The 27,333-nt window shown below is 51.7% G+C and overlaps 2 protein-coding genes across 2 annotated transcripts; both read left to right on the top strand.

Annotated features, from left to right (window-relative positions):
* Positions 1–93: 93 nt before the first annotated feature.
* On the top strand, positions 94–3,203 carry MIND_00974300 (uncharacterized protein; the record flags this gene model as incomplete). Its single annotated transcript, XM_037366354.1, has 7 exons — positions 94–123; positions 203–268; positions 322–383; positions 435–545; positions 788–2,123; positions 2,172–2,262; positions 2,308–3,203. 7 exons carry the CDS (start codon positions 94–96, stop codon positions 3,201–3,203), a joined length of 2,592 nt encoding a protein of 863 aa, XP_037217766.1.
* Positions 3,204–24,345: 21,142 nt separating this feature from the next.
* On the top strand, positions 24,346–25,766 carry MIND_00974200 (putative transposase; the record flags this gene model as incomplete). Its single annotated transcript, XM_037366353.1, has 3 exons — positions 24,346–24,734; positions 24,778–24,788; positions 25,366–25,766. 3 exons carry the CDS (start codon positions 24,346–24,348, stop codon positions 25,764–25,766), a joined length of 801 nt encoding a protein of 266 aa, XP_037217765.1.
* Positions 25,767–27,333: the final 1,567 nt, after the last annotated feature.

Genomic DNA, 27,333 nt, shown 5'->3' with positions numbered 1-27,333 from the left:
TGCAACGTGCCATCGCGAATTACCGCCTTATAAGTCATCGTCTGATCTGTTTTCCGTTTTCTTCAGTGTCCACCATCGTCTGCCTCCCAGTGAATGCCCTCTATCCTCAACCTCAAGTTCAAAGTACGTCGGTCTCTCCCCATTGACGCTTCATAGACGCTGACTTTCGCTTCCCTCCCTCCTTTCCTTCCAACCTCACCAGGGTAACAAGTCCTTCGTTGCGTTCAGCAACCTCGGCGACGCCGAGTCGTTGACCAAGACCTGGAAGGTTAGCTCATTCTCTTTTCTTTCGCTCCCTGCTTACTGATTTCGTCCACAAAGGTCTGTACGAAGGTCGCTAGCTACCTCGAGCAGGGCCAAAGGCTCGAGAACTTGTCGTGGCGGTATGTGAAACCTTAGTAGTTTTTTCTCTACGTGACCGACTCTTTTCGTAGGCTATGGCACCTCCAGAATCTCATGGTCGATACGGACAATGCCAAGTCAAAACGCGAGTTCAAAAAACTCTCCAAGTGCATGGGCGACAAACTCGACAAGGAAAAGGGCCGGTGAGTGTGCTATGTACTCCTTTTCGTTCACGTCGGAGTCTCCGCCTTTTCTGAACGCGTCGCGTCTGTTAATGAGTCGTTCTCGCTTATCATTCGTGTCGCTTGTTCCCTTGGGAAAAACGACCGTCAACCGTCAACAGCAGCAACCACCATTCCCTCTTCCCTTCCCCATGCCCCATCCTTTTCCTTTTCCTGGCATGAATAGCCTTTCTTTGAGTCAACAGTTATTGACTGGGTTTCAGGAGCATTGAAGAGCTTTCGGCGCCAGCGTTTCAGCGCAACCCTTCTACCGACCTCATTCGTCAACGTGCGACTGAGAAAGAAAGGGTACGCGAAGCCCATGCCAACACTCCCGACCATATCATCCAGCGCATGCAATTCACCTTTGCTGTCGAGCCTGTTTCTAACTCTGCTTCTACGACTTCTGTCACGAAAAATACGACTAACACCACGACCCATGCCGGTGCGAAACGCAAGCTTGGAGAAGGGACTGCTGTGCGACTCCCGACTCTATTCAGCAACTCGTTTGGCCCCGAGGCGCTACTTGCTACCACCCAGTCATCCCTCGCTCCCCGCATGAACTACGGCGATGCTCATTTGCCTTACGGCAGTAACTCTCCAGGAGATATGCGCATTTCCCGCCCCACCATTGAACTGCCTCTCGACGAACTTCTCAACGCCGACGTTGATGCGTCGGATATCGAACACGAGCAGGACTCATCTACTAATGACGAGGCCACCAACTACAATTCAGATGTTCCTAGCGTCCATCCTGTCCAGTCCTGGTCGTGGGATGAGCTTATGCGTGGCGGCACTTTTGACCCTGCCAACGGGTTTGGCCTCACTTTCCCGATGTTTGGACCTTCTCCCGGCCCCAATGACCCTTCTCCTCTCCCTTTGACTCTCGATCCTCATGCTGCGTTTGGTCCCCAACCCAAACACGAGTCATTGTCTGCCGCTACTCCTACCCACAGCTCCGCCCTTCGCTCCCCACATCTGTCGCCCAACGCCTATTTCATGTCCGAGCTTGAGGACGACGCGATGGATGGCACAAGTAGCATTTCGGCTATTCTCCCCCCGCTTCGCACCGTCTCTGCTCCTGTCGCCGCCACCAGCAGCAAGAAGGCCAGTCACAAAAACACATCGTCAGTTTCAGCAAAGCGCTCATCTGCAGCTGTCGACGAAGACGATTCTTCTGATGATGGTGGGGATGACTCGGCAGACAGTGATTTCTACGACCAATCAGCATCTTCTGCTCGAGCCCGCGCCCGTCCTCGGTCGGGAACTACTGGTTCTCGAGGTCGTAGCACGAATAACAGTGCCCCCCGTCGACCAACTGCCTCGCAAACTCCGACGACTTCGGTTCCTCAGACGAAGCGGCCGGTTTTGAGTGTTCGGGTCCCTGCATCGGCCAGACCGCCCGTTCAGGCACCTATTCCGGGCGTTGGCGCTAACCACACTGCCCCTGGGGGTGTCAAGGCTGAGTGTAGCAACTGTGGTGCTACCCATACCCCCTTGTGGCGTCGTGGATTGAACGATGAGCTCAATTGTAATGCATGTGGTCTCTATTGCAAGCTGGTGAGTTTTCATCCTGCGACCGCTAACATTATTGACGATTAACAACAGCACAAACGACCTCGTCCCAAGACGATGAGGAATAGTGGCGGAGGAGAAGGCCGCGGACAGTCAGTCCGCTCGGAAACCGTTGATATCATGGGTGAGTAAAATATCTGTTTCTTTGATCGAGTACTAAGTTGCTTAGCAGCCCAATGTTACAATTGCCATACTACGGCTACTCCATTGTGGCGAAAAGACGACGAGGGCAAGACTGTTTGCAATGCTTGTGGCCTCTACTACAAGCTTCATGGTTCTGCTCGACCTATTTCCATGAAGAGCGATGTCATCCGCAAACGTTCTCGACATGATGCTCGTCGGGGAGGGGCCGTGGCCTCGGCAGAAACGCCTACGGCCAGTCCTGGTGTCAGTCGCCGTGCTTCACCAGCTCCCGGGGCATCTTCCTCAAGTTCCGGTTCAGCTGGACGCTCTTCGCCAGTCCTTTCAGCCGACACTTCGCCTGAGAGCTCAGAAGCCAAACCCGTCAGGCCTCGTTTCGTCAACCCCTTCTCGTTCCATGAGGCTGCATTCAACGATGCTTTGCCATTTGCCAGCGTTGATGTTGCTGCCGACGCGGACACTAGCATTCGAGCCAACAAGCGTCGTCGCATGAGTGTTGACTCTGCTTCCGAGCCCCCGTCAAGCGCGACAAGCTACTCGTCTTACACGGATGGCTACACGAGCGGTGTCTCGTCTTCCCAATTCTCCTCCGAATTCCCCTTCAGCCGCTTCCCCAACGTAGGGTACAACGGCGATGGCGGCAAACAGACAACGACGACGACCACATCGTCGGGGACGTTCTGGCATCACGAGCAACTCCACCCGCCTATGCTTCCGTCAACGTCCGAGGAGTCGCTGGAGTATCTGCACCCGCCGATGATGGTCCAGGAGAGCTTCTTTACCAACACGGGGTACCTCCAGAACCAGAGTGGGCTCCACCCTCCAATGCTGCCTGCGGACAACGAGGTGTTTGGGATGCTTGGAGCCCATCCTCCCATGATGCCTTACGACGACATTTACGAGGGTGGCGGCATGCACTACTAGATGCTGAGCTGGGCTCGGCCGCTTTCGCCCTCCGAGATGAATGACGACCACTATACGACCACAACATCAACACCAACTGCATCGTCTCCCCCCGCAAAGTCGAACTGAAAACCCAAATTGTATCATCGCTGATATTTATTCGTCCCCTCGCTTTGTGTACTTACCTGCCTCCCTCCGTTCTATATATATGTTCCCTCCACTTCGTAGATGTGCTCAACCCATCGCATCGGCTGCTTCGCTGCATTGGTCAACTTTCATAGACCGCATTTCATCACACTCCCACTCCATTGCCATTGTTGTCGTCTGGTGTCTTCTTCTTGATCTACGGACTATAGCTACAAACCCTCAACGCAATCTCCTCGCCATAGTGTAGTATACTTGTACGCGAAGAGCTCGCGCGTTTTCGAGCTTCACCAAATATCATTATTGCTTTTTGTCGGTCAATATACGAATTGATCGTAGCCCCGCCAGCGATGCCATGAAAAATTTTTGGATTGTGGGTGCTTCGAGTTGCTCTTGGTTAAATATGTTTATGTGAACAATGGTTCACATGAGAGGGGGGAGCTCGCCAAATCCAAGCAAAAGCAAAAATATATATGTTAATACAACTGAATTACTAATCATTAAATACATATTCATCCAAATTCATACCATAATCATTGAGGGTGAATCCAAGGGCTGCTCTTCTTTCTATATCAGCCTTCAACATACGTGAAGTATCTGTATCTTCTGGCCGTTGTAACCTAGACAAAGGGAACCTAGACTTGAAAGCTATTCCATCCAAGGTCTTGACTCGTGATATGGCAACAAATGATAATCCTGGGGAAAAGTCTTTAGGACCAAGTTCAATGACAGCTTTCAAAAGTGTCAGGCCCTGGCTTTTGTGAATTGTGATAGCCCAAGCTAAAGCTAAAGGAAACTGGGTTCTAGAACAGGGAGTACCATTGGTTTCCCAATTTGTTGTTACAGGAGTAATAGGCACCCAAGAAGGATCAATGCCTGTCCAACCTGGAGTTTGAGGGCCTATAATCACATTAAGAAAGAGTTTACAAGAATATTACTGTGCAATATACCTGAGTAATCAGGACAAGAAATAAATACCACTGCTGGAAGGTCCTTTTGAGGATCTGCATTAGAGGCATAACAAATCTTCTGGACAGTGCCTTGTGCACCATTCACTAATCCCTTAGAAGTCCACATATTTCTAGTGATCATAACCTTTGCACCCTCTGAGAGGAGAATCATAGGATGTAACCCTTCTGCATCTTCAGGAGATCCTTTCTTTGACAAAGCCTTGTTTATCCGATGGTGTGTAGCTTTACACCGAACTATAGGTTTATTGAGTTTTGCCAAATTTCGAAGATTGGCATCTTCAACAAGTTTATGAGTTGGCAGCAAGTGAATAACATCACTGAAAGTAGCACGCTCTTCAGCAGACAGTTTATCCCAGAAACGCTCTGAAAGCAGAGTATAGTCTTCTTCAGTCACAGCATACTTGTAAGGGCAACCCTGGAGACTCCGACGAAAGCCTAGCAGGGGAGGATCCAAAGCGTGAATAAGACTACAGGAAATACACGGAGGGACCGACCTAGCAGGGGAGGATCCAAAGAGAAGAAACTCTAAGGGTCCGCCTGCTAGGGCGCCAACCTATATACTGGTCGTCCGTAACTGCCGGCGTAGAGCGCAGAAGGCCTGAGCGGCGTCGCAGGCTCTGTCCCAAGGTGATCGTTGGGAGGGTCTTGACGGATCGGTGATTGTGCGGGCGAAGGAGGCCGTGGACGATGGTCGGGGTGGGTCGGAGCGTCCGAGGGGGCGCCGGTCGGATGCGTTCGGAGGGTCCGAAGGAGGCCGAAGCGGGGGTTCCCCTGACATCACCCCCCCCTTTGAATGCGGCGTCCCGACGCATAGTTCGGAAGGGCAAGGAGTCGAAGGTCGCTGAGGCGATGTGCCGTGGTTTACCTGGGTACCTCCGATAGAAGTCCGCAGTTTTGTCTGGCGCGAAGACACGGTCGAACCGAACCCACGAGTCGCGGCGAAGCATCGTAGCCTTTCCACCTGACGAAGTAGTTAAGACGCTTATACCTTATCCTGGCATCCAAGATTTCCTCGACTTCCCATTCGGGGACTCCGTCCTCTAGTTCGGGGGCGGTTCGTCGTAGCCGGGTCGTCCATTGAAGGGGGTCGTCCTGAGCGAGCTCGAGTTTAATAACGGGGAAGACGGGGTGGAGCTTGGAGTAACGCGGGGGAGGTCGAGCTTGTAGGCACCTTTGCTAACCTCCGCGAGCACCTTGAACGGTCCGAGGCGCTTGTGGGAGAACTTCTCGGAGGGCCGAGTTGTTCTGATGTCAGAGGCATCTAACCAAACCTTATCACCAACTTGAATATTCGGAGCGTCCGATCGTCTCCGATCGTAGTACCGTTTATACTCGTCTTTGGCTTTGATGAGCGCGGCCTTCGCCTCGGAGACGCCGTTCGCTATCCGATCGCGAAACTCGTTCACTGACTCCAACTCTGAGCGGGTGCCCGGCTCGAAACCCATTCGGGGGAGCCGGCCAGTGTCCGTCATAAAGGGTACCTGTTGAGTGGAGGAGTGAACGTGGTTGTTATAGGCGAACTCAGCGGCAGGGATAAGCTCGTCCCAGTCGTCTTGTTGGTAGTTGGTGAAGATTCGGATGTACTGCTCGAGCTCCTGGTTAACGCGTTCGGTTTGTCCGTCGGTCTGCGGGTGGTAAGCCGTAGAGGTAGCCGGCTTGACGCCAATTAAGCGCCAGAGTTCGCGCGTGAAGTCAGCGATGAACTGCGAACCACGGTCCGAAATGTACTTCTCGGGGGTTCCGTGGTGTCTCCAGACGTTCCGATAGTACAAGCGGGCAGCTCCGACCGCGTCTATTGTCGTATGGCATTCGGTGAAGTGAGCGCGTTTCCCGAGGGCGTCAACCACTACCATAACTGCGTCATACCCATGGGCCTCGGGGAGCTCGACGATGAAGTCCACAGTGACGGTGTGCCAGCGCTCGGGGGGGACTTCGGTTGGATGTAGCTCCCCATGTGGAAGCCTTCGGAGGGCCTTCGTACGACAGCATAAGTCGCAGGTCGCGACGTAGGCGTCCGATATGGCGGGACATCTGTGGCCACCAGTAGTTGCGCGAAACCAACTCCAGGGTCTTGAACCGCCCGGCATGTCCGGCGACACGCGTGTCGTGGCAGAGCTCTATAATGCGCCTCCTTAGGTCTTTGTCTTTGGGGACTACGACCTTGCCGCGGAAAGTACAGGAGGTCGCCTGAGACGGCCCACTCGTCCGAACGCGATGGCGGGGCCCCGAGCTTGACCTCGGACCTTCAAGAGTTGCCGAGCCGCAAGTGGCGACGGGTTCCTCTAGGTCAGGCTCACCGGATAGCGCTTCCTTGATGTCGCGGACAAGTTCGGAGCCAGGCCCAGAGACAGTGACGGCCTCAAGCGCGCACGTGGAACAGTTCGGGGCGTAAGAGGGTGACATCCGAGTTGTCGTCGGAGATACCGTGGTCAGGCCGGGCGGGAGAGAGCATCGGGACGGCCCATCTGGCGACCTGGGACGTGGTTCAGCGTAAAGTCAAACCTGGAAAGGTACAACGACCATCGGGCTTGCCGACGATTAAGGTGTTGCGCCTTTCGGAAGTATTCCAAGTTCTTATGGTCAGTCCAGATCTCAACCGGATGCGCGGCGCCCTCGAGGAAATGCCGATACTCCTCGAGTGCGCGGATGATCGCGATGAAGAAGGCGAACGTAGTCCAAGCGAGGACTACTTTAGAGGCCAAGGTCGTATCGAGCTGATGCTGCGGGTGGAGTAAAATGGTGGATGTAGTTTGGTGAAATGTACTCAGCTCTGGGTGAATATATCCTGGCTCGCGCTCGCTATTCTGCGCTTTCGCTCACGCAGGCTCAAAACTCAGAGATGAAGGAGGGAAGCAAGGAAGATAAGATTCTCCTATCCGAATCTGAGACCGTAACTATGTGATCGGAAGGGGTACAAACAAATGAAATAAAAACTAAATTGGCCATGTGTAAGAGATCCTGGCTCTACACTGACCACATGTCCACACAGAACCATTTTTGGACTTTGATGAATGGGAATGCGCGCTGCTGCCCTCAGCGAAGACGTTGGGGGACCAAGCCAAGTCTTATACCCAGTCCGACTAGCTCTGTGCGTCCAGCGGCAGCTTCGAGTTCGGATATTTTGAGATAGTTGTGGAGTAGGGAGGAGATAGGAATTGAAATGTCGAGTAAATCAGAGGTGGCTGTTATCGCCCGATAAGCGCGACCCGTGAATTGCGCGTGACCGTGGTGGCGACGTGGCGGCCACGAGACACTACCACAGAGGGGGATACTTCGGATTTCGCCCCCGAAATCGCGCTAATATTAGTGATTGGGATAATAAGGATGTACCAAAATTTCGCATCAAGCACGATTGTGGTTGTACCATGAATGAGCGTTCGTCAAGCGATAAGCGCGTTGCCAAGCTGCGGGCTCGCGCGACGTCATCGATGTACCAGACGTTCGTCCATGTCCTCGCAATGTTCACGAGGTCGGATGGGTCCGCTTCGAGAAGCTCCGGAAGGCCATGATAGCGCACTTGAGTTCGTACGTCCAACTCAAACTGATTGTGCTTCTGCTGGATGGGAAGACCTCTGTGTCTTTTTGCGCGTGCGTTTGCCATTGAAGATGTGGCCGGTGCTCTTGTCGAAGAGGTAGGTCGATCGAGGGTCGCTATTGAAACGGCGAGAGATAGCTCTAAATGTGTCCTCGTTCATAGGTTCATGAACGCGGCCGATCGAATCGATTCGAGGTGGGTAGCGGTCAGGAATAGTGCCGTGGAGAAGGAATGCTCGCAATTCTTGCCATTTGAGGTCGAAATCCCGCCTCCAAACGTAAATTACAACAGGGTAAGTCGTCAACTCACCGCCCAGGTTGAATTCCATCTCAACCTCGTAGACGTATCGCATGGTTAAGTCCCCCCGCTTGAATGACGAGTACTGGTGATTATCGACGTAGGCTTCGTCTCGAGGGCCGTAGGCGAAGGAGCGCCCGAGATCTGGGCGACCCAAGTCATGTTCTTCAGTCGGGTGGAAGTCTCGATGGGTGTTGTTGCACGGTGCTCGCAAATATGGCTCTGCTGGCTCGAGGTAGGTCATGGTGGAAGTGGAAGGAAGGGAATGAAAGGAAAGGGAGGAAAGGAGAGGGAGAGTCGGGTATAAATGCTCCGATCGACTGAATCGAGGCTGTGAGCGATCGAGAGTCAATTTGAAAACTCAGCTTTAATTTCCGCGATCCGCGACATAGCCACATCGTACCGAAGGTCCGGATTTTCCGCTTGGCGGATCGGCGCAGCCAATTTTGTCTTGAGCGTCTGGTTGTCGGGCCGAAAGTAGAAGAGACGGAGGCGCCCGAATATTGACGTGTCCTCGGAGTATGGCGCCACTAAGCTCGCGCAGAACAAATGAATCATTAGCTCGCTTCTCGTGGATAATATAAGGACCCGCATATGTCCACTTATCTTTGTCTCCCTTTGTCTCGTCCAGCGCGGACTCACGCAGCCACACGTACATCCCAACTTCGTAGTCCCTTGAAGTCAAAGTGATAGTGGTTCCGCTTGTGGAGGTCGTCAATGGCGCGTCGTCTTGACTCACGCAGTTTGGCGTTGGCCTCGGCCATTTTCGGGTCGCGCCGCTCGAGCTGGCGCGCGCGCATCGCAATCAGGTCGTCATGCGTGAAGACCGCGTCCCAATCGAGCGTCTGCCATGTGATTTCAGCCAGATCGTATGAGAAGAGCGGGTGAACACCGTAAAGGAGGAAGTAGGGCGTAAAGCCCGTGGCGCGCGAGACGGTCACTCGGATCGCGAGTAAAACCGGGTAGACATAGCGGGGCCAATTCCCTTTCTTGTCGCCGCAGAGTTTGTAGAGGGCGCTAATGAGCGGCTGATGGGAGCGCTCGACTCGACCGTTGCCTTGAGGATGGTAGGCTGTCGAAAAGATCACTCGGCAGTTATACTGAGTTCGCAAAAGCTCCTGCACTTCACCTTTGAACTCTGGTCCGCCGTCGAATGATATGACAGGTATCCCTCCGAATCGGCATATGAGTGCCTCGTAAATGAACTTTGCGACGTAGTGCGAGGTAAGCGATTTGACGGGACGTGCTTCCGGCCAGCCGATGGTCGATTCGATTGCGTGTATGATGTACTTCAGGCCATTGAGGCCCTCGCGCATATGGATACAGTCCAGCTCGAAGTGACGGAGCAGCGGGGATTGCCACGATTCGTTGAATGGGAGGTGTGGTATCCTCTTGATGGACTTTTGGCACTCGATACACGATCTGACAAAAAATGAAATATCGGAATACATGTTAGGCCAATAGAAACGGTCACGTAGCTGGGCATAGACAGCATCTCGGCCTCGATGGCCGCACTCGTTGTGCGCTTGCGCCATGAGCTCGCCCCGTTTCGCTGGAATATCGATCACGAGCCGGGGTAGTCGGTCCGAGTTTTTCTTCGGCGCCAGCCACAAGCGGTCCTGGTGAAAGAGGAAGCGCCGCGCGCGTTTGAGAAATTGAGCCTTAGCTTTGTCGTTTGAACAACGCGGGGGGTACTCTCCATCCCGTAAAAATCGCCGCAGTTCGATCCAAAACTCCGGTGAGTCCTCGTCACGGACACCATGTTTGTGGCCCGCTTGCGCGTCCGCGACTTCCGCGTTTGAAGGAAACAGCTCGTCTAGGGGGATACTTTGCGAATATCGTGTGCTATCTATATATGTCAGCAGTACTGGCTCTTCCCCGAGTTGATAAGTCGACTCAACTTCTACAGGCTCGCTTCTTCGCAGAAACTCCGGCAGGGGTCGCATGAGATCATCCGGTTCGCGTAATAGCACGGCGATCAAGAATGATCCCCGGCCGGCCGGGTCGAAGGCCGAGCTTGTTTTCTGGAGTTGAGGAAGACGGGGTACCGCGGGTCGACAACGACTGGCGGTAGATAGGAATTTGCTCGTCTGGGGCGCGCCAGTAACTATCTAAAGTGTTGCGCAGATAATTGTGGTAAATTTCAAGAGTGGACTTAGCATTGTCTGCGGCCTCGGCCAGTGTCGCGTTAAGCATGGCGTCCAGGACTGCTTCGGAGTCGTCGACTTGGTCATACTGTTCGTCTTGAGGTGCTGGCGGTCGACGCGAAAGGGCATCTTCGAGTTTGAAGGACTCGGCGCGGACATGTTGCCATTCGAAGTCGAATAAACGGATGTAAGCCACCCAGCGCAACATCGGCGCATTCGGAACGTCATCCGGAGCTGATATCATTTTAGCAAGCGAAGTCGCGTCATATTCTAGTCGGAAATGCACTCCCCAAAGATAATGCCGCATCTCCTTCAAGGCTCGGAAGAGGCCGTAAACTTCCGTTTTGGGTTGGCCGTAATTCGCTTGGGCAGCACCGAATGTGCAAGAGCCGTAGATTGCGGGGTGTTTCTCGCCGTCTCGGATTTGGTACAAGACCCATCCGGCGCCCATCCAGGAGGAATCGCAGCCGAAGACAAGCAGGCCCTCGTCACTGTCGCGGGTTTGGCGTGTGATGGTGCGGGCGGCGTCATAATCGAGTCGGATAAGTACGGGGGTACTTGTAATACACTTCTTTAGAGTGTCAATTGCTTCGCGAGCTTCTTCAGTGAGCTGAAATTCGGTAGTGGGGTTTCGCAGGAGAGAGGTAAGGGGCTTAGCTATTAGTGAGAAGCCACGAATCCACCGGCGACTGCCTCCCGCGAGACCGAGAAAACTTCGCAGTTCCGAGATGGACGTTGGCAGCGGCCAGTCCAGGACGCGTTGTACCAATTTCGGAGCTATCTTCCAACCTTCGAGCGACACTACGGTGCCCACGATGTGCAGGTCAAATGCTGCCAAAACCGTCTTCGCGCCCGAGGCGGTTATGCCAGCTTCGATGAGTGTGCCCAGGAAGTCGTCAAGATTCTGGGCATACTCCCAGACGAATCGTCTGATATTCGGGTTGCCAGAAATGGCCTCGTCGTTGTAACGGGACATCGGGCCCTTGATTCCGGAGTCATCGAAGAAGGCGAGTGCCTTTTGAGGCGCGATCGGTTTGAGAGCATGGTCGAAGCGACGGTTGAACTCGTTGGGGGCGTTGGCATATCCATGAGCCATCGTTACTTGTTGCTTTGGTCCCAGAGGTGAGTGGAAGGACTGCATTGCGCCGGGAGTTCTCGTGAATCCACACAGCGTCGAATCCTGAAAATAAGTCTGCGATACCGTAAATGGCATAACCGACAAACGACTCAGCGAAATCATTTATATTCGGCACCATGGCAGCGTCCAGGATGGTGACGGCGTTAAGCGGCTCGAGGTTGAGTATAACGCGAACTGGTGGGTCGGAACCAGGCTTCTTAGCGACCGGGAACATCGCACAGCGGTAGCTCGAGACGCTGGGCTCGAAGCGCCCGTCTCGCTCGCCATCCGCTATGACTTTCCGGACCGCCGGCTCCAACGCTCGTGGTATGCGGATTGGCGCTGCTTGCCAAGGGGTGTGTTCAATGACGGGAAACTCGTAGTCGGGGTAGAATTCCCTGGAAAAGAAGCCCTTCTCTGCAAAATTCCAAGCAAAGGCGGACTCACGGGTGACGACAATGAACGCGAGGAGGTTTCTCTCCTCCCCGGTCAGTATCCCTTCTTGAATATTAGCTAACATGCCTTCTAGTCGTTCGCGGGTGACGCGTTGGCCGAATTTCAAGTTGGTGTAGTTTGGTGGATTGGTCGGGAGGGTCGTTGGTTTGGCGCGTGGGATCTCGCGGAAGAGATGCTTCCGCGGATCGGGTTGGTAAGTTGGCACAGGGCGAATCTTCCGCGCGACAGGCTTGTACTTTCGTTTGTTGATGATCGGCGCCTTGGCGCCAGCGCTGGTCATGTAGGTGTGGGTATCCGAGAAGAGGCGCCTAGTCCACGGTGTTGATACAACGGAGTCAAGGTTGACTCCGGTTTGGATAGCGTAGCTCATTAAGATGGAATCGTATTCTGTAGATGGTGAAATATGAAATAGAGAATCAAAACTTGCAAACTCAGCTTCTCCTAGTATTGCTTCGATAGATCTCCCCAGAGTATTTGCGCAGGAGGTTGGAGAGGTCTTGGGTATACTCCCCCGCTTCAAAAATCCTCCCCTTCGGGAATGTCCTCGACGTAGGCCGAGAGGTGTGAATGGCCGTTGCCACGCGTCATCATCGCCACAGCGTTCCGCGGGTCAGCGGGATTCGTGATAGCGATCCCAATTGTGGGTTGCCCTCTTCTCTCGCCATCCTTCCACAGGTAGAGGCTGACGGCGCCTCCGCGTTCATAATCGAGCCGTGCGCAGAACCATTGCAAGAATGGTTGGCCCAGAATCAGGTCGTGCGGCCCGAGTTCCTGATGGGAAATGAAGAGGTGGTGGGTGAAGTCGTGTTGGCCTATACGCAACGGTACGTCCGTCGCACACCCTCGCAGCTGCTCGGGGTCGCCATGGATGCCCTTCAAGGCCCATCGTGTACCCTGGTAGTCGACAGCGAGAGAGCAGCGTGTAGGAACTGAAAAACTTGCCAGGTTTAGCTCTGAGCCGGAGTCTATCATCGCCTTGAGCTCGATACCGCCTACCGACACTGTCAACGACCCTGTGGTCATTGCGAAAATAGCGACTAGTCGGCGGGGCTTTCGCCACCGCGTTGCTGTAGCGAACTAGGAAATCTTCCAGCTCGTACGATGGTTCTACGATCATTTCGCGGGGCTCGCTGGTCTGGATCTGTGTCGACAAACGAATCAACTCTTCTGCATCGTCTAGTGAATACTCAGCTGATTTGTTCGTGTACTCTCGTTTGGCCCTGGTTTGGTCGCTCATAAGCTTCTGTAGCGCTGGGCTCGCTCCTATGATTTCGAAGATTGGAAGCGACACGTTAGTCTTCAAAATCGTCTCGAGGACACCTGCAGGGTTAGCACGCTCTTGTATCGCAGAGGTAATATGGTACTTATCATTTGCAGGTTTGCTTGCGTCTCGCATGACGACGTCTTCGCCCTGTCCGCCGGCTCGCGGCGCTCGCGCATTCTTCCACCCGTCCTTGCGGTTAATCGGATTCGTTGGAGTTGGGATCTTGTTCTCTACAACTGGAGGCGCTGGGGGTTGAGCCTTTGGAGCGGTTGGCGCTTGTTGTTGGCTAGGTTGTTGTGCGGGGGCGTGTTGTGCTGGCTTGGGTGCTGCTGGCGCGTTTGGTCGTTGACCAACAGGGTTATAGCGGTTTGTGTCCTTCCCACTTCGAGTTACTGGGTTCGCTAATTGCTCGTTATAGCTGAGCGAGGAAACCGCGAAGAAATCGTTGTCGAGAACTTGAGATGTGCCAAAAACGAGACCAGCCGAATGAGTCGCAGCTGCCTGGACGCCATCTGCTCGCGCGCGCATGTAGGACGAGACACCGCCTCGCCAACCTTGCGGAGTCTTTGGCAAGTCGGAGCCATCCATCTGGACGTAACGTTGGGTATTCGGGTCGATCTTGACCAGAGCTCGCTCGATGAGCTCACGCATTTCAGGGCAGTAACGCGGGTGAAGCTGGTGAGTGCCGATCTTCCCACAAACGAAGCAGCGCTTACCAGTATTAGCGGCTAGCTGTCTCTCTGCTAGGTGGAGCCGCATTTGCTCCAGCTGACGCGTCAAGTCGGCGATCTGGGAGTCTGTCGAGGTTGTCGGCGCCTCGGGCGCTTGGTCTTGAACCGGTCGCTGCTGGATTTGGACCGGTCGCGGTTGTGAGGCTTGCTGCGTTTGGAATTCTGGGGTAAGAGCAGTATCGATTCGGTTCCCGAATTCGTCAAAACTTAGCTTGGTTAGGGTTATAGATCTTCTCGCTCCACGGCTCGAAGATGAGCGAATCGGGATCAAATCTTTTCTTCAAGATTTCGACGGTTGCCGCGAGTGTTGGAGCAGTATCGCGTGTGCGGTTGGAAGTCGGTGTTCGTTGGTAAAACCAATCCTTCATCGTTGTCGGTATTCCGCTAACAAACATGTAGTTCGCGGTCTCCTGGGTGATTCTCTTCTTCTTAACGAGATTCCCTGACATGCGTAAGAACTCTCGATAATAGGTGTCCACGGCTAATTTGTTCGCAAAGGGGGACTTAGCGGAGTTGGACTGGCAGAAGTCCTTCAATTGCTGCTCGGTGTAGTTTTGTGCTGCGTCTTCATCAGGATAGACAGCGAGGAGTGCCTTTGACGCTGCCGTCCAAGTCCTGCCGGATGCTTCGACGTCGATCTCCGGTATGTAACGAATAATATCTTTGACACGGTCGCTGGAATATTTGTAGATGTGATCGACCAGCTGGTCTTTATCGACGATACCAGCCTGGATTCCGCATTCAGCGATCTGGTTTAGAAAGTCTTTGGCGTATTGCCCGTTGAACTTGGGCGCATTTTGGGAACGCGGGATCGGCATGGGGGTATGGAGAGTTGCGGTTGCTATCGGGGTCGCCATATTCGCTAGCGACTAAGGTGAGTGAGGAAGAATAGGGGTCAAAGTGGATAACGCAGCGTTGGTAGAGCTCGATAACGGAAAACCAGCCCCCTCGCGGTGGGCTCCACTGAAGAAGGCGAACGTAGTCCAAGCGAGGACTACTTTAGAGGCCAAGGTCGTATCGAGCTGATGCTGCGGGTGGAGTAAAATGGTGGATGTAGTTTGGTGAAATGTACTCAGCTCTGGGTGAATATATCCTGGCTCGCGGCTCGCTATTCTGCGCTTTCGCTCACGCAGGCTCAAAACTCAGAGATGAAGGAGGGAAGCAAGGAAGATAAGATTCTCCTATCCGAATCTGAGACCGTAACTATGTGATCGGAAGGGGTACAAACAAATGAAATAAAAACTAAATTGGCCATGTGTAAGAGATCCTGGCTCTACACTGACCACATGTCCACACAGAACCATTTTTGGACTTTGATGAATGGGAATGCGCTGCTGCCCCTCAGCGAAGACGTTGGGGGACCAAGCCAAGTCTTATACCCAGTCCGACTAGCTCTGTGCGTCCAGCGGCAGCTTCGAAGTTCGGATATTTTGAGATAGTTGTGGAGTAGGGAGGAGATAGGAATTGAAATGTCGAGTAAATCAGAGGTGGCTGTTATCGCCCGATAAGCGCGACCCGTGAATTGCGCGTGACCGTGGTGGCGACGTGGCGGCCACGAGACACTACCACAGCGAGCATCTCCTTGTCGTGAATCTCGTAGTTGCGCTGGACATCATTTAAGCTTTTGGAATAGAATGCTACAGGGTGCCACTTCCCGTCCGGGGCGGATTGTTGTGAAAGAACCGCCCCCGTCGCATAATCTGAGCTGTCTGCTTCAAGTCGGAAAGGCCGAGAGTCGTCCGGGATCGCTAAGACAGGTTCTGATACGACCGCGTCCTTGATGGCTTGAAAGGCGGCGGCCGGCGTCTCCCCAGGTCCATTTCTGGTCTTTCTTGGTGAGCGCAAAGAGAGGTTGCGCTAGGGCCGAGAAATCCCGAATGAACCTGCGGTAGAAATTAGCAAACCCCAGGAACTGCTGAACGTCCTTCTTGTTTTCGGGCGGAGGCCATGCGGAGACTCCAGGACCTTAACGGGGTCCATTTCGACATGGTTGTGCGAGATAATGACCCCCAAGTACTTGATTGACGATTTCTCGAAGTCGCACTTTTCCTTGCGAAGGTACAACTTGTGCATTCGAGCCGCCGAAGGACCTCCCGGACGATCTCGCGGTGCTTGCGGAGGTCCGAATGTGCGATAAGGATGTCGTCGAGGTAGATCATAACGTCGCCTGAAAGAATGAGATCCTGGAAAATGTCATTCATCATCGTTTGGAACGTCATGGGGGAGTTTGTCAGGCCGAAATACATCACCAAAGGTTCGAACAACCCTCGGTTAGTCCGAAAGGCCGCCTTCCACTCGTCTCCTTCTTTAATCCGGACGTTATTAAAACCCCAGCGAACGTCGAGTTTGGTGAAGTAACGAGCGCCCTTGAGCCTGTTGATAAGGTCGTTAATCAACGGAAGGGGGTACCGGTTCTTAATCGTCATTGCGTTGAGGGCGCGGTAGTCCTGGACAAACCGAAGCCCTCCGTCCTTTTTCTTAACGAAGAAGACGGGGAGGCCATCGGAGATTTCGAAGGGCGAATACGGCCTGTGGCAAGTCCTTCCTCGATGAACTTGTCAAGTTCGCCTGTTCGAGGGGAGATCGGATACACCTTGCAGTTAGCGGGCTTCGCGTCGGGGACGAGTTCGATAGCGTGGTCCCAAGCCCTTTGTTCTGGTAACGTGTCAAAGGACTCCTTGTCGAAGACGTCTTGGAACTCCTTGGCCCAGTCCGGGATCTCCCAAGGCGGAGGGGCCGAGTTACGGGCGAAGGCCTCTGCAAGGCGTTGGGACACTGTACTGCCAGCGCGGATCTCCTCAACTGGGCGAAAGGAGGTGTAGAAGATGCGGTCGCCGTCTTCAAGATGCTCGTCGCCGTCGAGATCTGGTGAGGGCTCCGGAGGGTCCGGAGCAGCTCCGAGCTCGTCGTCAGCATCATCTGGGCCAGCGATATCGATAGCGCAAACAGTGGGGAAGGCGCCCGCAAGTAGTCGTGATTTAAGGAGTCGGAGCCGCCGAACCTCAGCGCGTTCGGTCCGCTCTTCGTCACGGCAGGTAGAGCAGCTGCGGGGGGCAACGACTCATTTTCACCTCCTTTGTTTCCCAGTTGATCTCGGGGTTATGCTTTTTGAGCCAGGAGTATCCGAGTATCAGGTCCTGTTTCCCAAGGTGGGTTACAGCCAGCTGAACGCGCTTCAGAGTGTCCGTTGTACCGTAGAACGAGGTCCGCGATTTGGCGAATAGACCCAGCATCATTGGGGGTGCCGTCGACGTTGTAGACCGGGATGGGTACTGAGAGATTTCGGACTGGCACATTATTCCGGTTGACATATTCTGTGTCGATAAAGTCCGGGTAGCTCCGCAGTCGACCAGACCCGAGAGGGAGAGCTTGAGCGCGTTCGCAGTGGACTCAAGTTCAAGGGGGAGGTGCAGCGAGTTAACGCCAGGAGCGGCAGAGATGGTATAACTGCCAGGTAGCTTTTTCTCCCAGGCAAGTCGGCGAATCCGAACGGGGGCTTCGGAGGGGGCAGAGGGTGCGTCTTTCGTTTCGGGCTCGTTGTAGGGCAAGGGAGTTGATTCATTATACAAATAAGTGAAACGATTTATGGACGCAACGAGGGCACACCAGTCACTCGTCGCGGGGACAAAATCCTCTGCCGGAGCCTCCGAATGCGCCTCCGCTAAGGCCGCAGTATCGGACAACCGCGCAAGCAGCTCTCCCAGCATCTCATCGCCAAGTTGCTGGATTACCTCGTCGAGGATGTCCACATGGCGGACGTCGGCGGGGGAGCGGACAGTCCCGAGCCAAATGGTTGGGGTCGCCGATCTGAAGCAGGCTCGACGAGGGGCACCCCGAGCCCTAGTACGATCCAGCTCCATAGGGACGGGGCCGGAGGTACCGGGACGGGGCGTGGGCCGGGGTGGCACAGGCGGGGCCACCGGGCGGATGGGGAACGGAGTTGCCGAACGAGTGATGGGGAAGGCGCCGCGCGGAGCCCCGGCGGTCCGCGGGGTAGCCGTTCCCTTAATGAGCTTCGCCGCACCAGGGCTTCATATTGTCGGAAAGCCCGAGTGCGCCAGCCCAGATAGTCACGGAGGTCTGGGGGTCGTTCGAAGAGGTGATGCCGTTGTTGATCAAGGGGTCAAGTCCGTGGCGGTACTTGGTTACCTTAACCAACGCGTCTTCGGCCAGCGAGGTCCATCAAGTCCTCGAAGTCGTCGGTGTATCCGTAGACATCCCGCGTTCCCATGTGATAACCCGCGCTTCCAACTTAGCGAGCGCGAGGTCCTGTTCGTTCTCCTCGACGAACCGAAGGCGAAACTCGGAGAGGAACTGGCTCCACCGAGGGAAGGGGAAGGGTTTTTGCTCCCATGATGCTCTGCCCATTGCTGAGCAGGTCCCTCCGCCATATAGGACATGGCGTAGCGGACGGCCTTTTCTTCGCTCGGCTCTCCGTTAACTACGAAGGCCTCCGGGGCAAGCCGAGCGTAGGTTTTGACCGGTATAGGAGGAAGGCGCGGCCGCGTTTGCGATCTCCGTTAAACGCAAACGGGGGGTTTGGTCGTAAGACCAGTTTTGAGGCGACAGTAATGTCACCAAATAACGCATCCGCGTCGGGGGCATTCGGAGATGCCGGGCGGTTCGGGAGCTGCCGGAGGTGGTGCGGCAGCGGAAGCCTGGGAAGCAAGGTGGGTGAGGAGATTGGTGAGGTTGTCTAGTTTCGCCTCAAGTGCGTCCATGCGCGTCAGCGTCCGGAGCAGCTCCGGTAGACATAGCGGGCGTAAAGACGACAAGAGCAGAGGAGGAGGGGTCAAGTGGCAGGGGCGGTGACGAGGGGGTACGGACTCGTACTCCGAGCCTGAGTCAGCACCAAACCTGGCAATCTTGACCGGTTAATCCCGTAGAGAGTTTCTTCTGCTGTAAGGGCAACCCTGGAGACTCCGACGAAAGCCTAGCAGGAGAGGATCCAAAGCGTGAATAAGACTACAGGAAATACACGGAGGGACCGACCTAGCAGGGGAGGATCCAAAGAGAAGAAACTCTAAGGGTCCGCCTGCTAGGGCGCCAACTATATACTGGTCGTCCGTAACTGCCGACGTAGAGCGCAGAAGGCCTGAGCGGCGTCGCAGGCTCTGTCCCAAGGTGATCGTTGGGAGGGTCTTGACGGATCGGTGATTGTGCGGGTGAAGGAGGCCGTGGACGATGGTCGGGGTGGGTCGGAGCGTCCGAGGGGGCGCCGGTCGGATGCGCCTCGGATGCGTTCGGAGGGTCCGAAGGAGGCCGAAGCGGGGGTTCCCCTGACAATACTCTCGTAAATGATACAATGCCTCTCTGAAGGCTGTTTGACGGGGATCATCACCTTCTTGACGGAAAACCCGAGTAAGAGTAAGAGACTGTTTGAAGGTTTCATATACCATTCTTCCTTCAGCAGCAAGTTGGCCTCTTGGCCCATCTGCTTGCTTAGTAGAAAACAAAGCACTATCACCCACAGGTGGGAGCTGGAAAAAATCTCCAAAGATTATAGCTGATTGACCTCCTAAAGTTTCCTCAGCTTTAGCTGGAAAAATCTGTCTGAGCCTACGGTCCACTTTCCCTAAGATTGCCCTTCCAATCATTGACTTTTCATCAATGATAAAAATACGCATACTATGCCAGCGTTGCTGCATTTTCTGAAGAGAGGCAGGAGCTAATTCTGAAAAATTACTATCTTTTGTGACTGGAATAGAAAGTGCAAAATTGATTGTCCATCCTCTGATTCCAAATGCAGCAATTCCGGTAGGAGCCATCCGAATAACAGGATCTTTACCATCTAGCTCATCTGCATATTCCTCTCGCAAAAGCAGTAGTAATAGCACGAATAAGCACTGATTTACCAGTCCCTGCAGTACCATCCACATTGATTCTGAGTGGCTCTGGTGATTTCCCAGCTTTTAATGCTTTGATATATGCCATAACCTGAAGGAAAAGTTGCTGTTGTTCCCCTTTCAACTTTGTATAATCCTCTGGAGGGAGATTCTGGATAGTATCATTAGGGAATTGTTTAAGCTGTTCAGGCAACCATTCAGTTGCAGCTTTGATATCAGCCATGGGAGGTGAGTTTTCCACCCAGTTGTAACTGATATCTAATTCACGAAGGCCTAATGATTTCAGTAATGAGTCTGTTGTTGTTACTTCTCCTGGACGACGCCCAGCCTCACGCATCCAATCTGCTTGAAACTGTGCCATTTGAGGATCATCATCATCAGGTGCTATACTCTCAGAGTCTGATTCAGCATCTGGGTCTTCTTCCTCATCTTCTTCCTCAGCTGTAGGCAAGGTATCATGTCCATGTGGGAGATTGAATGGTACACAATCTGTTTCATATGCAGTAATCCAGTTGTCATGATTTTTTAGCAAGTCTGCTTCCTGTACAAAAGGATGATGTAGAATCATATGAGCATAGCACCAGTTCTCATAGACATTTTTATCAGCTGTGTCATGAATAAATCGAGGCCAGATATTCAATGCATAAGGTAATGCAGAACGGCCACCTCGCCGTGATAGAGTTTTGCCATTGACAGTCCAGTGCCGAAGGAAATGGAGGAAAGTTGTTTTCTCTAACTCCTCTTTCAATTGTGCAGATATATTACCAGTAAGCCTAGTTCTGTATGCCTGCCGTAATCCAGTTTTGCGAACAGTATTGCCTTCAAAGTCAATCTCTACATCTTCTTCTTGCTTTGATACATTGACATTTCTGACTACTCTTGATGATCTAACCATAGGACAGTCTAAGAGAATGTGACAGGTTTCTTGAGCAGACATATCTCTCTCAGCAGCAAAAGCAGACAACATCTTCTGATAGGCAATTTGAGCAGCATCAGAGTCATTAAGAGAGGAAACTGCTTTTTTAAGCATATCAGCCATAGTGCTAGATTGAGACTCTGCTTTACTTGCATATTTTGCTACATAAGCAATCACTGCATTCTTATTTAGCACAGGCCTAAAGTCCATATTAGCCCGCCATCCTAAAATTATAACAATGTGATGAGCATTTAGGAGTTCATCATTTCTCCTTGGATGGAGCTCAGGATGCATTTAACCTGGTTCTGTATGTAAACCTGTTGTATTTCTCAAAGGTTTGGGAAAGTGAAACCGGCAAAAATCCTTATGTGTATTTTTGTCCCTGCGTAAACAATATCCTGGAGCGCATTTGGTATGTCTTTGAAAACGATTCAAGAGCTGTGCTAATTCTCTCTTGGTATCTTGAAGAGTATCAAAAAGTTGTGCAGATGGATGAGTTTCAGCTGGAGGGTGTTTCTGATCAGGATTCATGGTAGATATTAATGGGTCCCAATAATTGATGAATGTTTGAACATCTTCATCTTTTTTGAGATCCAGTTTTTCTACATCTGGAGCATCTGAAAACCAAAGAAAACCATGTATATGACTGCTTCCTCGATGCTGCCATTCATATCTCCACCAAAAGTCTTTGATCTGAAACTTGACTTTCATAAAATACTCAAAGTAAACCTCCCAACGTTTCTGGAAATAATATGCTGCAATAGCTATAGAGAGGATTAGTATGTTTATGTAATCCAGAATAATTAATACACCATACCTGGATTCTCATTTAAGTCCTTCCATCTGGTCCTATACATATCAGGATCATTTATATTGGGATTCCATCCAGGCATATGTTGATGTAAATCTGGCCATTGAATATCTGCAGCTGAGCAGGTGAAAAAAACACTAGGACAGCCAATATCCCGTATTTGAGCAGTTAAATCTTTACGTTTACTTGACCAGAATGGTCGAGACCCTTCAATTGGTGCAGCTGACCTAGAAACACGCTGAGCTAGATGATCTGCATTATTCCCCTCAATCAATTCTCTGATTTCTTCAACAGATAATGAGCCATCTTCTGCATGACTACGAGCATACCACTTTGATGCTCTCTTTGCTCTTTGTCGAAAAATTGTATTTAATGCCCAGTAACGAAACCTGGGATGCCTTGCAAATCTTCCATCTTGATAGCGAAGTAGATGTGCTGCCCATTCTTCCATTGTTACATTCTTATGACGAGTTTCTTTGAAATCTGCTTGTCCAAAGGGGAAAAGAGTAGGAAATGCATCAATAGCTATAGGATGTGCACTGTTCTCATTTATTGGAGTACCACGCACGGGAGGTAAAGTCAAAATAATCTCAGGATTATTCCCAGTAGCAGCTGCAGCAAGTTGCTCAAACTCTGTTAAGCCAGAACGAATATTTGGTGCAAAACCTCCAGAAAACAGTGGTACACTGAAAGCCTGCTGCCAACAGGAAACACTGAGGGAGACACGCAGCAAGTCAACAGGACCGGGCTGTGGATTCCAAGGACGACGAGGTACAGGACAAGAATGACTACTGATGGTCACACAATGAGTGACACTATGAGTGAGTGTCACACAGATAAACCAGCGGGTTTACATACACCTGGATTTTCTGCATTCTGTTGAGGAGGGCCTTGATCCAAATTTGGCTGTAGATTTTCTACTGTCACATTTTGAAGCTGATTCATAACATTTGCATCAGCAGCAAAGGTGTTTAGCCGGTTCCAATCTATTTCAACCTGCCGTGATCGAAAGGTTGGATGATGCTGTTCCAAAAAAGACAACCACTGATGTAAAACTGCCTTTCGGACACGAAAGTCCTCATTGACAGTTTCCTGGTTAGCTGCAGATTGACGACGAAAAATAACAATTTCACATTCCTCTGGTAGAAGAGGAACTTTATTGTGAAATACTGCAGTATCTCGTGGAAAGTTACAGATATGCCCACGATAAGCATATTGGCCTCCATGAATCTGCCATACTTGGGTAAGGGCATGTACAGGTGAAATCAAAATTTCCTCCATCTGGGTTAAAGGAGGTAAAAGAGGAGCAATTCCAGGATCCATCTTGTTACCATCACAGAGTTTGTCAGACTTTTGACATTGTTTGCATTTTCCATCTTTAACCTGTAGATCAAACCACTTCTCATGGCAGGAGTTACAAGACTCCAGTTGAATATCCATTAATTTTTTACGGACATTTTTAAGCAAAGCACAATCTTCAGCAGATATAGCAAGTTGATCTAGAGGATCTATATCTTGATTCTGATTCACAGCAACTGGGTCTGCTATCTGTGGATTTACCTGCTGAGCAAGTTCCTGTTGTGCTGCTTGCATCTGTTGTACTCCTCTTCTCTGTTCTCTATATGCACGCTGACGGGCACGACAATGTGCACAAGTTTGGAAATTCCCAAAATCAGCAGAGGGCTGATAATGCTTTCCTGTGGTACAATAGAGCAAATTTTCATTATCTGGATGTGGATCTCTAGCTCTTCTAGTAGTTTCATCAGGTGCAGCAAGAATTTGAGGTTGTACTTGATTCTGAGCCTGTGGCTGGACCTGTGGTTGGTCTTGTAGCTGAGCCTGTGGTTGGACCTGTGGTTGGTCTTGTAGCTGAGCCTGTGGTTGAACCTGTGGTTGAGCCTGTGGTTGAGCCTGTGGCTGTAGCTGGGCCTGTGGTAGTTGTTGAAGTCCTAAAGTAGGAGATTGTGGTGGACTTTGCATTTCAATATCATCATCATCTGCTTGTGGAACTAAACATATTTAATTTTAATTTTATTCTTTTTATTTTTAAAAACCAAACCTGGCTGTAACTGTTGAGCCAATTGTTGCAGTTGATTGACAGGAAGGCCCATGTATTGATTATCTGCATGACCTTGCTGAAAGACATCAGCAGCAACTTGATTATTTTGAAGACCTAGAGCAGCTAGCTGTCCAGCTACCTCTTGAGAGAGGCTAAGATTTCTGCCATGATAGGGAACCTGTACTAAATTTGGTCTGCTAGGGCCAGCTTGAGGTTGCCTGCGTATATGTGGGCTATCAAGAACACGACCCTGTCTTTCTGCATGTTGAGCAGCTATTCTTTGGCGCTGAGGAGTATTTGGAGGAGTAGTCCTATATAGTTATTATTGTCTGAATAGAAACTTTAAAGTAAAAGATACATCAGGAGCCAAATGAATATCACTAGCAGAATACTATAGACACTTGGAAGTTGCATCAGCCCTGACTATTATTTTAGTCTAAACAAAAATTTATAAGGGATTCTAAGGACAATACCCAGAACAGAGAGGGAGAAGGGAAAGGGAAGAAGCAAGCACAAGAAACAGTCTTAAGTGGCCAGCTGCGAGCATTATCATTCATCTGAGCTAACTATGAGCTCGTTCGGACAACTCTGCCCGTCCGCCGCCGACTGCTGACTGCCACTTCGGAGATGTCCCGGATTGATTGATGCAGCGATCGGCGGGTCTCGTGTCAAGATAATGTCAAGATACACTTGTCAGGAGCGTCAAAACAGAGCACCGATGCTATCGCAAGTGGGTTATCGACTTCCATCGCATTGGCCACACTCTAATTGAATATTCTAGCCTGTTTGCCAAGATCTTCTGCGCTGCCCACCTAGATATTGATCGATGTTCCTAGATATAATGCTGATATTGATACATCTTGCTCTCAATGCCTCCCATTCCCCTTGATGTTGTCGCGCAGCAGTTCCAGCAATGGACTTCAAGTGCCATGATGGTTTCACGTCTTGTTGTCCTTGCAGCAACACTGTACACCAGCCGCTGGTACTATGCACAACCATATCATACCTCAAAGCTTACAGGGATTGACTGGGTGAACGAGCTTATTCTTGGACATCCAGAGCGTATATATAATGAGCTAGGCATGCATCTCCATGTTTTTGTGATGCTAATCATTGAGCTCCGTCAAATGGGTTATGTGGATTCAAGATATGTAACCCTTGAGGAGCAGCTTGCCATCTTTCTCTATTCATGCCGGACTGGAATGGGTTGTCGAAACATCGGGGAGCGCTTCCAGCGCTCAAATGACACAATCACCAAGTGTGTATTTCATTTTCACAATTGTGATTCTAATATTCTACAGATACTTCCGACGTATGACAAATGCATTTTCCAGCGAAGCTTTCTACAAGAAATATGTTCATCTCCCAACCACCCAGGACAATCCTGCACCATATCTTCAAAACAACCCCAAGTTTTGGCCATTCTTTGACAAGTGCTTGGGTGCTATGGATGGCTCACATATTGCCTGCTCAGTTCGGGAGCAAGATCGAGGAAACGCGCGCAATCGGAAGGGCTTTCTGTCCCAGAACATCCTGGCCATCTGTGATTTCGGATTCAAATTCATCTATATACTCTCTGGGTGGGAAGGGTCTGTAAGCGACTCCTTTCTCTACACCGACGCTCGTCTGAACGACCTGCCTATTCCGCATGGCTTCTTCTACCTGGGTGATGCAGGGTTTCCCCTCACTCGCTATCTTCTAACACCATTCCGTGGGGTCCGCTACCATTTGCAGGAATGGGCCAAAGGAAAGACAGCGCAAGTTGGTCTGGATACATATTAATTCCTAATTTCTGATCTATTGACAGTCCTGCAACACCAGAGGAGCTTTTCAATCTTCGCCATGCACAAGCTCGGAATATCATTGAAAGAATTTTTGGTGTCATCAAGGCTCGGTGGCGAGTTCTCGTCCTCCCCCCTCATATGATATCAAGCTGCAGGCTCGAATCCCTCCTGCTCTTGCAGCACTGCATAACTTTATCATTCAGCATGATCCCGAAGATCGTGTTGACCCGACTATTCGCTATGATCCTCATCCTGGTGTTGGGCGGAACGACTTTGACCCCAACCTGCATGGTCGACTTGCCACCGAGAGATATGTGCCAGCAGAGACAGAGGAAGGCAAGACTCTGCAGCGTCGCATTGCTGATGCAATGTGGGCTCAGTATCAGGAAGTCCTGGCTCAGGGTGGGCCAGAAGAAGATATTCCGGACAGTGATGAAGAGGACCCTGTAGACAATGGTAACGACAGTGGGATGAATTCAAGTGATGATGATGATTACGGGAATTAATGGAGAAAATAAAGAGTTTGTATGCTATCTGTAAAAAGAACCTACTTCTCAATCCACTGCCCGGCCCTTTGGAGCTCACGTTTCACCCAAAATTTTCGCTTCACCTCGCCTTGTCGGTCCCAATTTAGGTATGTATCAGCATTGTCCTTGTCCTTGATAATATCCCCAAGTGCCATCTGCTCCTCGATTGAGAGCCAGTCCTCCTGACCAGCAAGATCGGTCGCCTTGGAACGCCGCTCGGGGCTGGACAAAGCATTGCTCTCGCGGATCACCTGCGTGAAATTGTTGGTGCTTCTCTCGAACTGATTCCCGAAGCCAATGAGTGCGTTGCTGAGATTTTGTACTGCCTCAGCTGGCTTCAGCTTCGTAGATGCCTTGCGCGATGATGCGGAGACAGATGCTGCCAATGACTTGGATGGTTTGGCGTTTTTCGAAGGAAGTGGGGTGGTAGGTGGTGCAGTAATGAGTTGGGAAGGGGTCTGGGAAGTAGATTTGTTGCCTGCAGACGATTCGGTGTCACTGTCGATCTCAATCTCATCTCTGCTGGCCCCGAAGCCTGAGTTGCTGCCCGCACCATCAAGAATGCTGTTGTCGAAGAAGCTCTGGCTGCCCTGGGTGCCCTGCGACTCAAAGTCCATGGCCATCTGCTCAAAATCCCACAATGGGCTCCTATCGCCACTATTGAGCCCAGAAAAGTCAGGCATTTGAGGCATACTAGTGGACTCAGATGACAAGCCAAACGAGTCACTGCGGCCATCAGTTTGGGTGTCGAATATATTGTATCGAAGCTTCGACAGGTCCTGTAATGGGTCCTGGCACGCAGTCAAGGTGTCGGGAGTGGGTTGACTGAGAGGTGAGTTGGCGCCAAGTGGGCGATGGAGTCCAGCCCGGAAAACATGGTCACCCTTGGCTTTGGAGGGGTCCAATGATGCGAACCAGTCAAATGGAACCCAACCCTTGTTCTTGAATGGTGCGCACGCAGAGTTGACACGACAAATCTCGCGCCAGTCCTCCTGGTCCTCGGGAAGAATCATATTGGCGCCGAGCTCATCGCTCCAGGCACCCCCAGACCGACGCCCCTTGAGAAACACAACTGCACGGTAGATAGTCATGCACTGTGGATGGGTGAGGGACAAGAATGAACGAGCAACAGGCCACATACCTCGCCAATCTTCGTCTTCACACCCTTTGCCTTCTTCCAGCCGCCATATATGATCCGCTCATTGAGGTAGGCCGTGAGCTCGTTGATTATGGGTGGTTTGTACTTGTTGCCATCGCCAGGGACTGCTTTTTTGGCGAGTAGAAACTGCACGACATTCCAGAGGCATGTCAGCGTCCAAATTGCGTTGGCCGTTGTCGAGACTTGGTCAGCAGTGAGATAGGGTGGGTGAGCATCTGCCGTGATGTTGTTGTAGGGCTTATAGCCAATACCAGGCGCTTTCGGGGCCATAGACACAGAAAATAAGAGGAAAGAACGAAAGTGTGGCTTCAAAATATGATATCACATTGTACGTTACGCAGATCCGACTTGCTATCACATCTCCGAAGTGGCAGTCAGCAGTCGGCG

Source organism: Mycena indigotica (genome assembly GCF_014461135.1).
Source record: "Mycena indigotica strain 171206Taipei chromosome Unknown Mind.scaff0008, whole genome shotgun sequence".
Classification (NCBI taxonomy): Eukaryota; Fungi; Basidiomycota; class Agaricomycetes; order Agaricales; family Mycenaceae; genus Mycena; species Mycena indigotica.
This window is presented reverse-complemented; position numbering and strand designations above follow the sequence as displayed.